The 14,908-nt window shown below is 39.6% G+C and overlaps 1 protein-coding gene across 1 annotated transcript in view; it reads left to right on the forward strand.

Moving 5' to 3' along the window:
- LOC146469307 (sortilin-related receptor-like) overlaps positions 1-14,908 on the forward strand; it is a 101,420-nt gene that overhangs the window by 43,219 nt on the left and 43,293 nt on the right. The window contains exons 29-31 of the mRNA XM_085123315.1: positions 8,849-9,019; positions 10,024-10,152; positions 10,883-10,996. Coding sequence (XP_084979441.1) covers positions 8,849-9,019; positions 10,024-10,152; positions 10,883-10,996 — 414 coding nt within the window. The remainder of the gene's footprint in view (positions 1-8,848; positions 9,020-10,023; positions 10,153-10,882; positions 10,997-14,908) is intronic.

The raw sequence follows: 14,908 nt of genomic DNA on the forward strand, positions 1-14,908 counted from the left end.
GGACCTGTCTCAGCTGTCCATCTTAGAGAGGTGTTCGGCTTATTAAGAGCGGATGTCTGAAAATATCAACCAGAGGTGTGCAATAGCGAAAAATTAAAAATTCTCAAAAAAATTCACAACATAGCCCACGATAAACTATTGCAAGAAATACATGTTTTACTTCGATCCGATAATTATTTTTGATGTGAGGCTATGATCTTGAATTCACCGCTCCTGAACCGGGTTTTCGGTGTCTGACACCACATGTTGCAAAGACCTTGTTTTAAAAATCAAACCAGTTTTGTTCCAAACGAAAAACATCCAGTCTGATAAAGTACATAATTGTGGACATCATGAATGGTATTTTACTCATCTGAAGTGAAAATTAAATATTTAGGAGATTTTTCAATATTTACAATTTTTTGAGCGATTTCTCGTGATGCCAAATTGACAAATTTGCGAGGCTAAAATCATCAACTGGTACATGGCGTTGAGGATAAAGATTTACACCACGTGAAAGAGCATCATTTCTCCTTATAAAATCCGCTTTCAAAACCATGGGCAACACAGAAAGAAGTTTTTGAGGCCTCGAATTACAAGTAGTACTTTAGTGAAATTTGAGCTTTTCTGTCACGGCATTCCGATGCTAAAACTCAGATAAACACAACATGAAAACGTTTCAAACAACAATTGTTTGTTGGTACTTGCTAGAGGTTTTGGCCCACTTTCATAATATTATTTTCCATGGTTTTTAATCATTTCGGGGCAGGCACAAAAGATTGTAGCAGTTTTATTAGACCCCGAGTTCAAAAGCGTATAAGGTCACAAAGGTCAGTTTACGTAGTCAACGTTTGAATTCGGACCAGAATGTTTTGCATTGAATGTTACTTTAGAACAAATGAAACAATAGCTACAAGTGCTACGTAATTCATACCTTTTTAGCGAGCTTTCTGTACATCGTAGAAATCATCACATCAATCAGGAACGGTATATGCATTTTGGCGCGATTTAAAAATACGTTTAATTAACGGCAGAGATTTCGTTACAGTTTGCGCAGACCACTTGCCCCCAGGGGGAGGGGGACTCCTATATCAAATTGACAAGTTGATCGTCATAAATTTTGAAACGTACCACTAAAAGGTACCAGAATTTGTTTTATAGCTGTGGTCTGTATAATTTTCCCACTTAGTGGTACCAATTCTAAAATGAATACGCTAAGTAACAGTTGACTGATATTTATGTTTTCGCTCAATACCCTAAAACTGGCTAAAAGGTACCGCCATACCTTTGACAGTTACCAAACCACAAATTTTAACCCTCGAAAGCTACGATCACCCCCGTCAATTTTCATATAAAGGTTTACCCCCCGAGTACCCTGCGAGCAGAGGGCCTTCGACTTATCTAGGAAGATCAAAGGGCCTCTGCTCGAATGGTACCCCCCGGGCGCATGCCAAGGGTAATTTTTCACTGCCCCTTCGATACAAACTGTAACTGCGATTTACTTGTGAGCTGTATTTTCTGTCACTGAACTTTCTAAACGTGCAGTTAGCCCACGTTGGTATTCAGATCGCTTCAGTTTGTTTATTTTGCTCTGCAATCCAACTTTTAAAATGCTCGATTCTGGTTTCACGGCGTTCAAACAAATTGAGCCGAAATGGTATCGTGTGAGCCTGATGCTTGGATTGTTGGAGGACAATGTGGACAAAGTGTTGGAAATCCAGCGAATACCCAATGTATTCCAATCAGAGATTGTGGCACAGCCATTCGAAACTATCTAAGGGCCACGGGGTTTGCTGACTGAACACTGAAAACTGAGGCGGAGCTTCTCGTAGGCAGAGCAGGTATCGAATTACTGTAACACCAAACTCCTGACCTTAAATAAGAGTTACCTTTAATAACGCTTGCAATTTGATTCTAAATTACTGGTTATTACATCCACACACATTAATTATTTTTAGTGATTTTTTTAAGTTATTTGGCCCTGTGCTTTGTCACTGTTACAGTTTCCCGACGTAAAGAATGGAGAGCTTAGTGGGGAGGCGGCAGGGTAAGAGCGAGGAGGGAAACGGGGTTGCGTCACCACTGTCGTCCCTATTTTCCCCAATTCCTGCAGTACGACTCACGCCTGCTACAGTCGACCACAGTACATTGTCAGCAGGAATAAGTGAGGGACGAAGGGGGAGCAATTTTTGTCTGAAAGAGGGCCAGGGTTTCACAACCTGGACGGCACAGCTACGCTCCTTTAGCTGTAAAGCCAGTTCTACAAAGTGACATAACTAACTGACTAAACTTCAGGGCCAAATTTTCCTTGATTTCTTGGAAATCGATGACAGCCATCTAATCAGGTCTATTTGCTCAAGACATCGAGATGCTTATGGCCAGTCAGACGGCGCTGCCAAAACCGATTCTGCGCCGGTCCCACCAAGTTGGGCAGCTAATCATTTCACTGAGCAAACGAAGGGAGATCGGAGCATCACATTTGTGCAATCTAGACTTATCCACAAGATGACCTCGATATTAGTGCCTGTCGGATTTCGCAAGTACTCTAAAAATTCAGAGCATAGCACCATATATTCAGGCAACATGATCTTAGCTTGTTGGATCGTGTTCTTACTTTGACCCATTAAGGCCAAAGAAACCATACTTTGTCTGCTCAAATTCCATTACTGATGTATGACTATCATACAACAGACAATTTTTGTGAACAATGAATTGAAAATTGGGTCTTATCCAGATGAACTAGACAGTCACATTGCTTTTAACTCTCCTTGAGTAGCATCGCGAAACGCCCCTCGGTAACGGGAGCGATGAGAGGCGGCTGTATTCGCAGGCTACGTTAGACTGAAATTTGAAAAACTTTATCAAAAATCAAAACAACTGCGCGAGTGTAGACGCAACCAGATAAAATTGTGATAACCCAAAACCGTAATTTCAGTTTTAACTGATTATATAATTAATTGTCTTTGGGGTTCAGCTGGACGAAACACCGCTCTCTATCCCGTGGACAAGGGCGTACATACGCAAGGTCAGCGGTCTACCGGTGAAATGTATGTAACACAATCGTTGTGACAAAATGTATAAAACGGCCTAAAGTGTTACGATGTTTCCTATAGATGTCCCATATTTCTTTTAAAAACATCCAGTGTGGCCGCTCAAAGGTATGAATTATATAGCACTCTTAGCTATTTGCTCCATTTTTTTCAAAGTAAGATTGAATGAAAGAAGTCCTGGTTTCATTTTATTCCATATTTACTAGTGTTGCGACCGGTTGACAACGTAAACTGACCGGTGTACGGCTTTTGAACTCCGCTAAATTCTTTTGACAGGCACTGCCCCTAAAAGATAGAAAACCAAGGAAAATAGTCTTATAAGCATAGGTCATGCACAGGCAGTGCCCTGTAGCAAGAATTAATAAATCATTGTTGTTTGAAACGCTTTCATGTTGTGTTTATCTGAGTTTTAGCAACGGAATGCCGTGACAGAAAAGCTCAAATTTCACTAAAGCACTACTTGTAATTCGCGGCCTCAAAAATTTCCTTCTGTGTTGCCCATAGTTTTGAAAGCGGATTTTATAAGAAGAAATGATGCTCTTTCACGTGGTGTAAATCTTTATCCTCAACGCCATGTACCAGTTGATGATTTTAGCCTCGCAAATTTGTCAATTTGGCATCACGAGAAATCGCTCAAAAAATTGTAAATATTGAAAAATCTCCTAAATATTTAATTTTCACTTCAGATGAGTAACATACCATTCATGATGTCCATAATTATGTACTTTATCAGACTGGATGTTTTTCGTTTGGAACAAAACTGGTTTGATTTTTAAAACAAGGTCTTCGCAACATGTGGTGTCAGACACTGAAAACCCGGTTCAGGATCGGTGAATTCAAGATCATAGCCTCACATCAAAAATAATTATCGGATCGAAGTAAAACATGTATTTCTTGCAATAGTTTACCGTGGGCTATGTTGTGAATTTTTTTGAGAATTTTGAATTTTTCGCTATTGCACACCTCTGGTTGATATTTACAGGCATCCGCTCTTAAGAGTCAACGTAACACACAACATGACCCCAGGAATTTTAAGATAATAATGCTGAACCTGTGCGCTGTGAATACTCGTCTGTTTAAAGTTTGTTTTAAGTTATTTACTTGAACGAAACCTACAAACTAAAACAAAAACATATTTATAAAAGTGAATCGCTTGTCATATTACAATCAATAGTTAACGGGTTAACTAGAGTTCAAACAGTGAACAGAACATTCTGCAAACGGGAACATAACCATCTTATGACTCAGGACCGTCTTTCGCGGCACCAAGTTTAAAAAGATGTCATTTTTCTTTAAAAAAAATTGGTAAAAGCAAGTTAAGTAAATAGCTTCTATAATCTAATAGCCATGGCTTTGGTGGGCATGCACTTAAGAAGAAAAGAAATTTAAAATCATGGATTGTTTCAGGTGCAACAGTTTAAAATCCTCAAAGTTCTGACCAACGCTGCTTAATTTTGATACAAGGATTTCATCTTGCAGCGTTGTGGAAGCGAATACCTTTAGGCCATCAACCAGTGTAAGAGCTTCTGTAGTGGATTTGATGGTGGTTCAAAGTCCAAATCTTGGCCTTCTTCGTCACTGTCTGCGACGACTGCAACTTTGCTGGCAAGTTTCTCAGATTCTTTTTGATAGAGATCGAGGGCTTCATCCCTTAGTCATTGTTGCCAGTTGGGGAAAGTAGTATTAACAGGAGGCTCACATGATGAAAACCTCTTGGTCAGCGTTACGTATTCTTCAGCTGTTGTCTCGCCCTGACTAATACGTTGTACAAGCTCTGCGAATTCTTGATCCTCTTCTTCCTCAGATCTCTCATTATATATTCTGTACCACATTGGAAAATCCACATTTGTCGAAGCACTTCTGAACAATTTCTTCTCGTGCCTCGTCCCAGTCCTGTTTGATCCATCTTATTGCCTGTAAAACATCAACTCTCTTGGCGATATCTGGAGCTGTTAGTCCGTGGATAACACGTGAAACAACAAATTTCAGGAGGAGTTTCCTGTACATTTCTTTGAAATTTTAATCACGCCTGCATTGAGATGTTGAAGGCATGATGTCGCATTGGGGGGGAAGTGGGAGAAAGACAACATTTCCTGCAGGGAAACTGGGTCACAACCTGTGTTGTCAAGGAATAAAATGATTTCTCTTTGCTCCCTTCACATTCTTCTTTTGTTTCCTTCCAAAAGCTCAATCATGATTTCTGAATTCATCCAATGTTTTGGATTCGAGAAATAGGTAACATTCGCGGGCCTTCGTTTGTCTCTTAAATTCTTGAAACATCTTGGGTTCTTGCTTTTCCAGGTAACAATCGGCGGCTCTTCTTTCTCACCCTTTGCATTAACAAAGAAGGCGACTGTCATTCGGAGTTTAGATTTCTTGCCACCCTTGCATCTGCATCCTTCCCCTGCCGGACTTTTGTCAGGAAGCGCACGAAAGAAACACTCTGTCTCGTCTTCATTCCAGATATCTTCCAGTTTGTATCCCTTGCATAATTCCCTTAGCCTTTCCATCCAGGACTCCACTGTTTCAGTTTTTATCTGACCTGATTCACCTTCAACAGCCCGCTGCTTAATACCATAATAATACCACCCACTTGAAGCTTTAAATCCATCATATTCCGCTGGCTTGTTCAATTTTTGGGCTATTTCAGTGGCTTCTTCTCGAATCATCGGTCCATTTATAGGCACCATCGCATCTCTAGCCAATCAGTACCATTGATGTACTGCCTCATTTATTTCCTGATGTTGACCATCTTGCTATCCCTTGTTGTTGGCCTAGCGGAAGGTTTCATACTGCGCTGTTATGTTTTGATTATCGTTGATTAATGCTGCAATCTGCATTTTTCCGACGCTGAATAATTCAGTCAGTTTTCTGCAATCAACTTTGGGATTTTTTTTCAGCATGATCTAAAACACGAATTTTCTCCTCCAGAGTTAAGGTTTTCTTTTGCAACTGACTGCAAAGTAGTTTACTAGACATTCTGCTCTCATGTGGAAATGAAACCAGAAATGTGAGGCTGAAGTTTTAGGCTTACTTTGCGCTATTATAGTGTCTCAAAAGTTGACAAGTTTCAGACTTATGAACTAACTCTGGATATGAAATCATCAGACATTAATGTATCGATTTCTGCAGCTGAACGGACTTGGATGCAAAACTGTATTTATTGCGTTCGACGAAGGAAGAACGCTTCCTAATCTTCTGGGCTGCCTGTGATCGCATAGGTTCCCTGTGCATGCAAGCGAAAGCTGACCCGTGTTTTTTCGTTCGATCGGCCGTTCACCTTTTCAGCGCCATTTTGAATGACGTCACAATTTCGTTGCGCAAAGCATTCTGCCTCGTGCTTCGCTGTGTTCGTCTCACAACTCAAATTTAGAGGTTTTGTTTCTTTCACTCTTCGACGAACAAGGACATATACGGGATCATTTGCGATGAGTGACAATACGGTAGCACACAGTTTTTCTCCCTCTGAAGTCATGAGGTTTCTATAATAATTTTTTATGCTTGTACAAGGCTTTCAATATACTAATTAGATCGGAACATTCAAAATGTTTATCGCTTCATAGCGGTGGGATTTTTGCGTAGAGTAAGCTTACATCCAAAATGTTTATTGCTTCATAGCAGCGAAATGTTCGCGTAGAGTATCAAAAATATCTTCCTTGTTGCAAGTAAAGAGTAGTAGCAAGTAAAAGCAAATAGTGTACCGTCTCAGTAACATTTTCATCTCTCTGAATTCTTGAGGTTTCGAGCAATAGATTTTTATACTTGTGTCTGAGATTAAGATTAGACTGCTAATTAGATCCCAACCTGAAAAATGTTTCTCGCTTCCTAGAGGCGGAAATTTCGCGTAAAGTATAAAAAAATACCTTTCTAGTAGCTAATAAGTAGTAAGATTTAGTAACAAATGGAAATATATAGTCGATCGCCTGCGGTAGTATTTTTATCTCTGTGTTAGATTTTTATGCTTGCACACGCGCATTTTGGTTATCTGAGATCAAGACCTCCAATATGCTAATTAGATCTCCACATTCAAAATGTTTATCGCTTCATAGCAGCGGAATTTTTGCGTGGCGTATAAGAAATACCTTGTAATCTTGTTGTTAGTAAATAGTAGTAGCAAGTAGAAATAAAAGTATACCGTGTCGTGTTAAAGTACGTTCTTCAATGATTAAAGACGTTACGAAAATATTTTGCAAATGTCATGCAACCTTAATTATAATTTTTCTCTGTCAGATCTGTCACGTACTGGGGTTTGCCCCGAATCTCGTAGCTTCAGGGTGGAAGAGTGAAATAATCCCTCATGCTCCAGATGTTTCTTCACCCTCAAAGTTAAGATTTCTATTTGCCCATTAACTTTGCGTTATTCAGGCTGGGTAACCAGCAGGAAAACTGTGGTTATTAATTTGGAAAGGAAACTTCAAATATTCTGTGAAGATGATGATTATTGCAATAAAGAAAAGTTGCATAAAGAGTAAAACGAACGAAATAAGTCAAATTAAAACGAACAGGAAAGTGCCCACCATATCTAAGTTTTGTCCTATGTAAGGAATCGAACGCACTCCAATAATCTGTGATTACTACTAGTTTAAGAGCTGAGATGTCCAGAGATCATTATAGCTTTAACTACTTTGTGCATGGCCACCACGTTTATAAGGATGAATGGACGCCCACTGTTGGCAATTTGAACTGTATGCAAGAACTGCTAAATGAAAAGGACAAAAACGCGGTTGCAGTCATGTGAGGTGACCAAGTTGTCGGCCACTTGCTGCTGTTCTATTCACGCTGTGTAAGCCATTTTTTGAAAATCAGTTCTGTAACATGCACGGTGACTGGAAAGAGAGTAAATCGAGGTGGTGGTTATGGTCGAGAAGTGCCTTGCCAGTATTCATTTAAAGGTTGGAACTCGCTAGCTGTGAAATGGCTAAGTGAACGCATTGCGAGAGAAAGAAAGATAGTTGAGGATGCTTTGGCAAGGAATCAAGAAAGACAAACCAGTAGCAAGAGGAAGCATCAAGGGAATAACAGTGGGGAAAGCTGTAGTTCAGCTAAGAAACCAAGAAAATAACTGTTTTAGATTACAATACAATTCGATTATCACTTCCAAGTTATTTTTTGAATGGGACAATGACTGATTTAATTTTAACTTGACACATACTGTATGTATTCCGCCGACAAGATAAGAGCTGTCAATTAAACGTCTGGTTTTAAAAAGAGTCACGTACAAGAATTTTTCTTCTCTAAATCGTAATTTGCTGTCACATTTAGCACCTCACAAGTGTCCATTGACAATTTCAAAGTGTCCGTTGTCCCTCTTATGGAGGTGTCGGTCTTATGGAGAGTTTGGTTGTAGTAAAATGTCTGAGAAACAACTGGTACCAGTACCAGGTGTCCGTCTTATAGAGGTGTTCGTTAAGGGAGAGTTGACTGTATATACCTCTTACTAACCGAGTTGGAGGTCTGTACGGTAAGTAACGGACAGAGTTTTTTCCATTGATTTATGCATGCGGGCCATAAATCAATGGCAAAAGATGAGGATCCGCAACTCAATACTGACAAAGAAAACGAGGTTAGTAAGATATTTATTATTTCTTTAATCAGGTGCACAGGAAAGAAAACTTTCAAATTAAATTGACCACGCATGTACTAACTGAGAGATATAAAAAATACTTATTTGCTGACACTAATTAAAGGTAGATTGGACAATGCCGTATATTGGAAGTTGATCAGTGGAAAGGTTTCTTTTCAAGTTAGTGAGAGGCTCAAGGTAGTCAGTGTTTGAGGAAGATAATTTCCTACTCTTTCCTACTTTTCTGTGTTTGCAGCTACTCGTACAACAACAGTACGTCCCTATACAACGCAAGCCCCCCATTGCCCACCAGGATGGCTCCATTGCTACAGGAATCCATCATACAACTGTATAAAGGTTGAATGGCTGTGTGATGGGATTACAAACTGCCCAAACAATTGGGACGAGTGGAGATCGAACTGTCCTAGTAAGTACTTAGATACATTTTGCAGATAGTTTTGTTGTCGTATCAACATTGCTTGTAGGAAAAGAGGGTGTTGGGAAATTGCCTCCAAATATAAGTTAATCCATCCAACCCACTCACAGTAATCTCGGCTGATTTTTTTTATTTATTTTTTCTCTGCGGGTCTTCACAGTACAAGTCCAATATGTCTATCTCTTCCCTCATGTTCTATTTTTAATATTACTGTGAATCCCAAGGTTTTGAGTTCCAAAGTTCAAGACTATCAGATCAGTTTTTCACTTCACGCCACTAAAGCAAACAAAGCTTAAATCATGTTTGCAAAGAGGATGGTAACTAAAACACTGCACAATTTCCGTCAAGAGAGGGGGCTCCCATTCAATTAGAAATGTTCTACATACAAGCTTGTGGGAGGTGTCGGTGTGTTCACTAAACTCTTAAGTTTCTGCCAAGTTGGATGTCTGGTAATTAGAGATGTCTGGCTTTGGCCGTGTGTTCTTTGATTGATTTATTAGTGGTTTGATTGTGACATGCCTCGTCAAAACGTGCATGTGCTTATGAGAGGGTTCTACCTAAGGGAGGTGCATGGGTTTTACAGTCTTGAGCAGCAACAACAAAAGCGTTTATTTAGACACGATAAAATATGATTACAGCAAATTGCTGATGGGGTTGTGTATTTAAGGTAAAACCTATATTTCTAACAATTAAAATATGGTAATTTTAAATTATATACATAGTACACTTTACAGTTGCTTGACATTTTGAGGTGTTCATGTAAATTTTGTTGTTGTTGTTGTTGTTGTTGTTTTCTGAATGCAGAACTGGTGTCATTAGAAATTTTCAACCCTGCTGAATTGGATATCTTCTGTATAAATATTTGTGCTCTGTTTAAGGCAATTTGCGGCTTGAAGGTTTATCATCCAGGAGAGCCAACATAACCCTTTAAATATTTTCAGTAATGGTTATTCAAATCAAAGCCTCTTGTAATGTTTTTCCGTTTGATTTAAAAGGTTCAACAAGACGACCAAATACTTGTTCAAGCAGTGAATACCAGTGTGCATATGGTGGTTGTGTACCACGCAGTGTTGTGTGCAACGGATTCAGTGAATGCATAGATGGTTCAGATGAAATTGGTTGTGGTAAGCAAAGAAACATGTATTTTATTGCGTCTTTGGCAAACACTTTAGAGTGTAACAATAGGAACGTTCTTTAATCCAATTGACTGTCAGCTACAGGTTATTTCTAAATGAATGGAGAATAATTATATGGTGTATGCTCTCTGTAATACAGTTGCACACAAATAAATCTTTTTGTGTCCTCAAAAACTAATATTTCCCACAAACAGTTATTGGTTTTCTCAAATTTGCATTAGATAGTATTTTGCATGTGGTTACAATAAATTTCCTCTGAAAGCCAAAACGTTGCTGCATATGTTTTTGTCCCTTTGGTCTCCTTTAAAAAAAAAAAAGGGAAAAACAAAACGTGCATGGGAAAAAAATTTAATCTAGCGATGTCCTTTGTGATAAAAAAGAAAATAAAGTCTTAAAAAAGAATGCCTAAAGGAGAGGAGTGAAAGGCAAGAGCTTGTGGAAGCTTCACTGATATTATAGTTATATCAACCCCACCTTCCCCCCGCCCTCCCTTCTAAAAAGATGTGGCTGTGTTGTTGGCATTAATCGTGAACAGCATGCAAAATATGCGAGGCAGACTTTAGTCAAAACACAACCAATTGCGCTTGCATTCCTTCAAGTATTACAGGCAAATTCAAACAGCCCTGTGTGCTGTCTGAGTTTTACGTAACTCCATATGAATGGTAATCTACATTCATCGCATAACTGTTTAAGATAATTCGTTATTCTAACCTTACAGCCTCTCCAAGCCCATGTACTGGCTTTCAGTGTGATCGAAACCTATGTTTACCTGTTTCAAAACGCTGTGATGGCTTCCAAGATTGTCAAGATGGTAGTGACGAGAGCAACTGTGGTAAGTCCAAAGTTGTTGATTTTGTGCCACTTTCAAAAGTACTGATTAAACATGAAGAGAGTTTTTGTTGAGAGGCTGTTGGGTGATATTTCAATTTTGGCCAGCCATATATTGATATTCTAAATGTAGTTATTGGTCTGTGAATTGAAGCCTTGGGTGCTCATATGCCACGATAACAAATTCAAATTTCTTAGGGAAACTTAGTTTCTGTATCAGTCTTACTTGTCAAACTCTTTTATTGTTTGCATCATACTGGTCAGGTAATTTACGTACCCAGTATATCATTTGTCATTATTGTGAAGTTCCCTTGCATGTTTAAAACTAGAATTTAAAGATGTTGTGTTGTGCAGCTCTAGTTATTATGTCTGTGGACAGTGCAGTTGTTGGTATGGCTGAATGTTTGAGAGGAGGAGGAGGGGGGGGGGGGGGGGGGCAGTGGCCATAGTGTGCTATCATTGCAGCACAAGCAATGGCTGCAAGAAAGTGAGAGCCTTGATCCAGCCCAATTCATTAATCCTCGTGGGAAAGCTTCCCTTGCAGTGACTAAAGGTCAAGAATGTTTCATCAAGAAAATCTAGCTGAAATTGCAAAATGTCTTGTGGACCTGACGCTGTCATTCTGTTAAGTTTTCTAAACCCCTTGGTGTGAGCTGATGGAAGAAGTGTTGGAAGCTACTCAGCAAGGTTTGAAAGCAGATGAGGCACCCAGTGGAAGAGCTTTTAGAGCGATCTTTCCAACTACATCATTACCAAGCCACCTAGTTGACTGTTAAGAAAGGGTTATATCCTGTCTGGACGAAACGCAGACAACCAGGGTTAAAGCGTCATTAACTAAGGTTGCTTTTGTTTCCCAGTTCCCCTGATGACCTTGGGAGACCAAGCATTGCCTAGCACTCTATCAACATTAGCGAACAGCAAGCCAATCTGTCACAACTATAAAAGCATACCCTGGCATTATTGAAACAGAAATTTATATTATGATGAAATGAGGGGTCGTTGAGTCCACATCCAGCCCATTGGCCTCTCCTACTGTGTTTGTTTGCAAAATGATGGATTAAACCGTTTGTGCATTGATGAGAGTTGGGTGAATGCCATTACAGTGAAAGTTTCCACCCCTTTCCTAGGATATACGACTCAGTAAATGTCTTGTGGGTTTGTTTCTGGTTCAGTATGTTCGACCTTCCCAGTGGTTGCTGGCAGGTGGGAATGGGAGCGTGATCGACTGAAGGCAGCAATCACAATAGGGAGTGGCTTGGATAAATTTTTCGTCGTGCCTTTCAGTCTCTGCAATGCCCCAGCAACTTTTTATCAGCTCGTTTCTGGGCATTCCTGGGAAGTGTGCCTTCTTTACCTGGATGATGTCAGTGCTTGTGCAAATTCAAAGCTAAATTTAAGTGGCTGTAGGCAGTGTTTTTCTGACTCAGACAATAACAACAGCAAGAACAGCAACAAGTGGATTTATTAGACTCATAACAGACTGGCAGTGCTCAAGCTGACTCCCAAGAAGTGCCACGGTGACCTTTTCAGGAATTGAGTCGTATTTGGCATATGGTGAATAGTAACGGTGTGTCCACTGACCTTGAGAATATGAAACGGGTTCACGAAGTTTAGTCCATCTGCATTTGCCCCTTGGCAAATGTCTCCTTGTCTCAGCTGTGTTTCTTTCAAGCATTGCCTCTCGCTTGATAGAGAAGGAAGCGGTACTTGTCTGGATGTAACAATGTGACAATGTTTTTCACCAGCTAAAGCAAATTTTGTCTCAGCCAACTTTGCAGGCATAATCAACTGTGGCAGACGCATTTGATCTGGACAAAAATTTAGGTAGTACAGGCATGTGGGCTCTTCTTTCTCAAATACCGGAGGGGTTTGAGTTCTTCAGTTACACTGTTATGCAGTCTGGGAGAGGGTAATATGTGACAATAACAGAGGAGTTGGCTTTTGTGGAAGGTGAGGTATTTTGATCACTACCTCCTTACGGAATAAGCTGAATTCTACGCGCATTTCGATTGGATCTTACTTATCTAATGGAGGACAGACGCATGGATGATGTCACCATTAACAACTTTTGCTTCTTTATTATATAAAACAAACAGAATCCATGTTGCCGTGCGTCTGTTCAGTAATAGATCACAGAAGACGTCAAAATGTGGTAAGGACATCAGTGACACTTTTTTGTTGTTACCACATTTAACGTCATCTGTGATCTTTTAGTGAACAGACGGATGGCAACATGGAATCTGTCTGTTAAAGGGGCAATTTTTGAAGGACTGACCATGGGCAACTTCAATAACTGATGAATTTCAGAAATCCTGACGGATGGACTGCAAGAGATCGAGATATGTGGGATGTATGAATAACAATTTGAACTTGATCATCAATGATACTGGATGAAAGGCAATGCAGATGGTCTCTCTTAATGCTCCTGTGTTAATTGCCAAGTGAGAGGAAAGAATAATAAAAGAATCATTGAGGCTGTGAGAAGAACTATGACCAACAACGTGAGGTAGCTACTGCGGAACATGTTGTGTTGTAGCTAAGAGAACAATGAGCAAGAAACCAAGACATCTTCCCAGCTACCAGTAGCAACTCAGGCAGAGCTCAGCAGAGCCCCGGGCTAGCAGATCCTTGTCTAATTTCCATCATTGAGCTCAATCAGTAAAATCCCAGCACCTAACCAGGGAGAAGGTCAGCCTGAAAAGTCCCACTTCCGCAAGCCATTGGGCTCAGTGGACTATATTAATGTTTAGAAAGGGTATGTTTTACAAGAAATGAGAGTCCGAAAGGGGAGATAAAATACGTTGGACGTTAATCTATCTGAATGTTTGAGACAGGAATTCCCGATTCAACTGCATAACAGCACTACATCTGGACACCTTGGAGTAATGAAGACACTGAAATGGCTGAAAACACCGTTTTGCATTGTGCAATGAACGATGTTGGGTTCTGATGCGTAAAGTGCAATGTTTGAGGCACAAGAAAGACACTGAACAAATTTGCAACAATTTGCAATATACTTCACATGGGTGGCTCCCCATATAACTTAAGGGTAGCATGGTTCTCCGTTCGTAGATTTAAGACTATGAAACGTGGATAACATTTGCTCAGATATCTGGGACCAATGTGGAATAAGCTTCCAGGAGATGTCAGAACTCTACCCACATTGTGCAGCGTTAAAAACTGCATTCATATATGTGATGCAAGTTTGTCAATAGATTACAACAACTTTTGAAACTGTAGTTTGTGTAACTCATAATCTTAATGTTTCTGATTAGTTTGATGAAGTTTGTTACTTTTACTAAATTTTTAAGTTTGATAATTTAATAGTAAGCTAATAGTTCTCTTTTTTAATTAAAGCATAAGTGTGCCCAATTAGTAGAGGGTCGTTTTCTATTGGCTAGATCAGACTGATAGATCAACATAGTTGATTGATTGAATTACGAAAATAATTTTGAGTCAATTGAGCAACAAATCTGTTTGTTTTGTTTGACTGGCTCTTTCCCCCATACAGGTGTTTAGTATCTGTTCCAGTTGGTATCGCAGATAGGCAAAACCAGGCTAAATTCTGAGACAATTCTATTAAGTATGTGACCCGTGAAAGTGGACATAAAGTAGTACTACTGGCTGTCACCCACATTTTAAAAGTTGCGTTTACACTGCCAGTTTTGACCTACTGATAACATCATTGCCTCAAAGTGTCTCCTCACTTGTGAACTCTTACAATTCAAACCAATCTGAATCAGTGGTAACTAGCTCTTACAGCCAACAATCATGACTAGATCCAAGTAAATGGTAGTTCAAGATTAACTTATCTTTCAATTATCTTGTGACTTTATACTATTAAAGAGATTTCTTGTCTGATCTCTGATTAAGAATGAGAAAGTGTTTTCTGTGTTTTCAGGCGGTTGCAAAAACA

The sequence above is a fragment of the Pavona decussata genome, unplaced genomic scaffold (assembly GCF_977016875.1).
Source record: "Pavona decussata unplaced genomic scaffold, jaPavDecu1.1 SCAFFOLD_124, whole genome shotgun sequence".
Taxonomy (NCBI): Eukaryota; Metazoa; Cnidaria; class Anthozoa; order Scleractinia; family Agariciidae; genus Pavona; species Pavona decussata.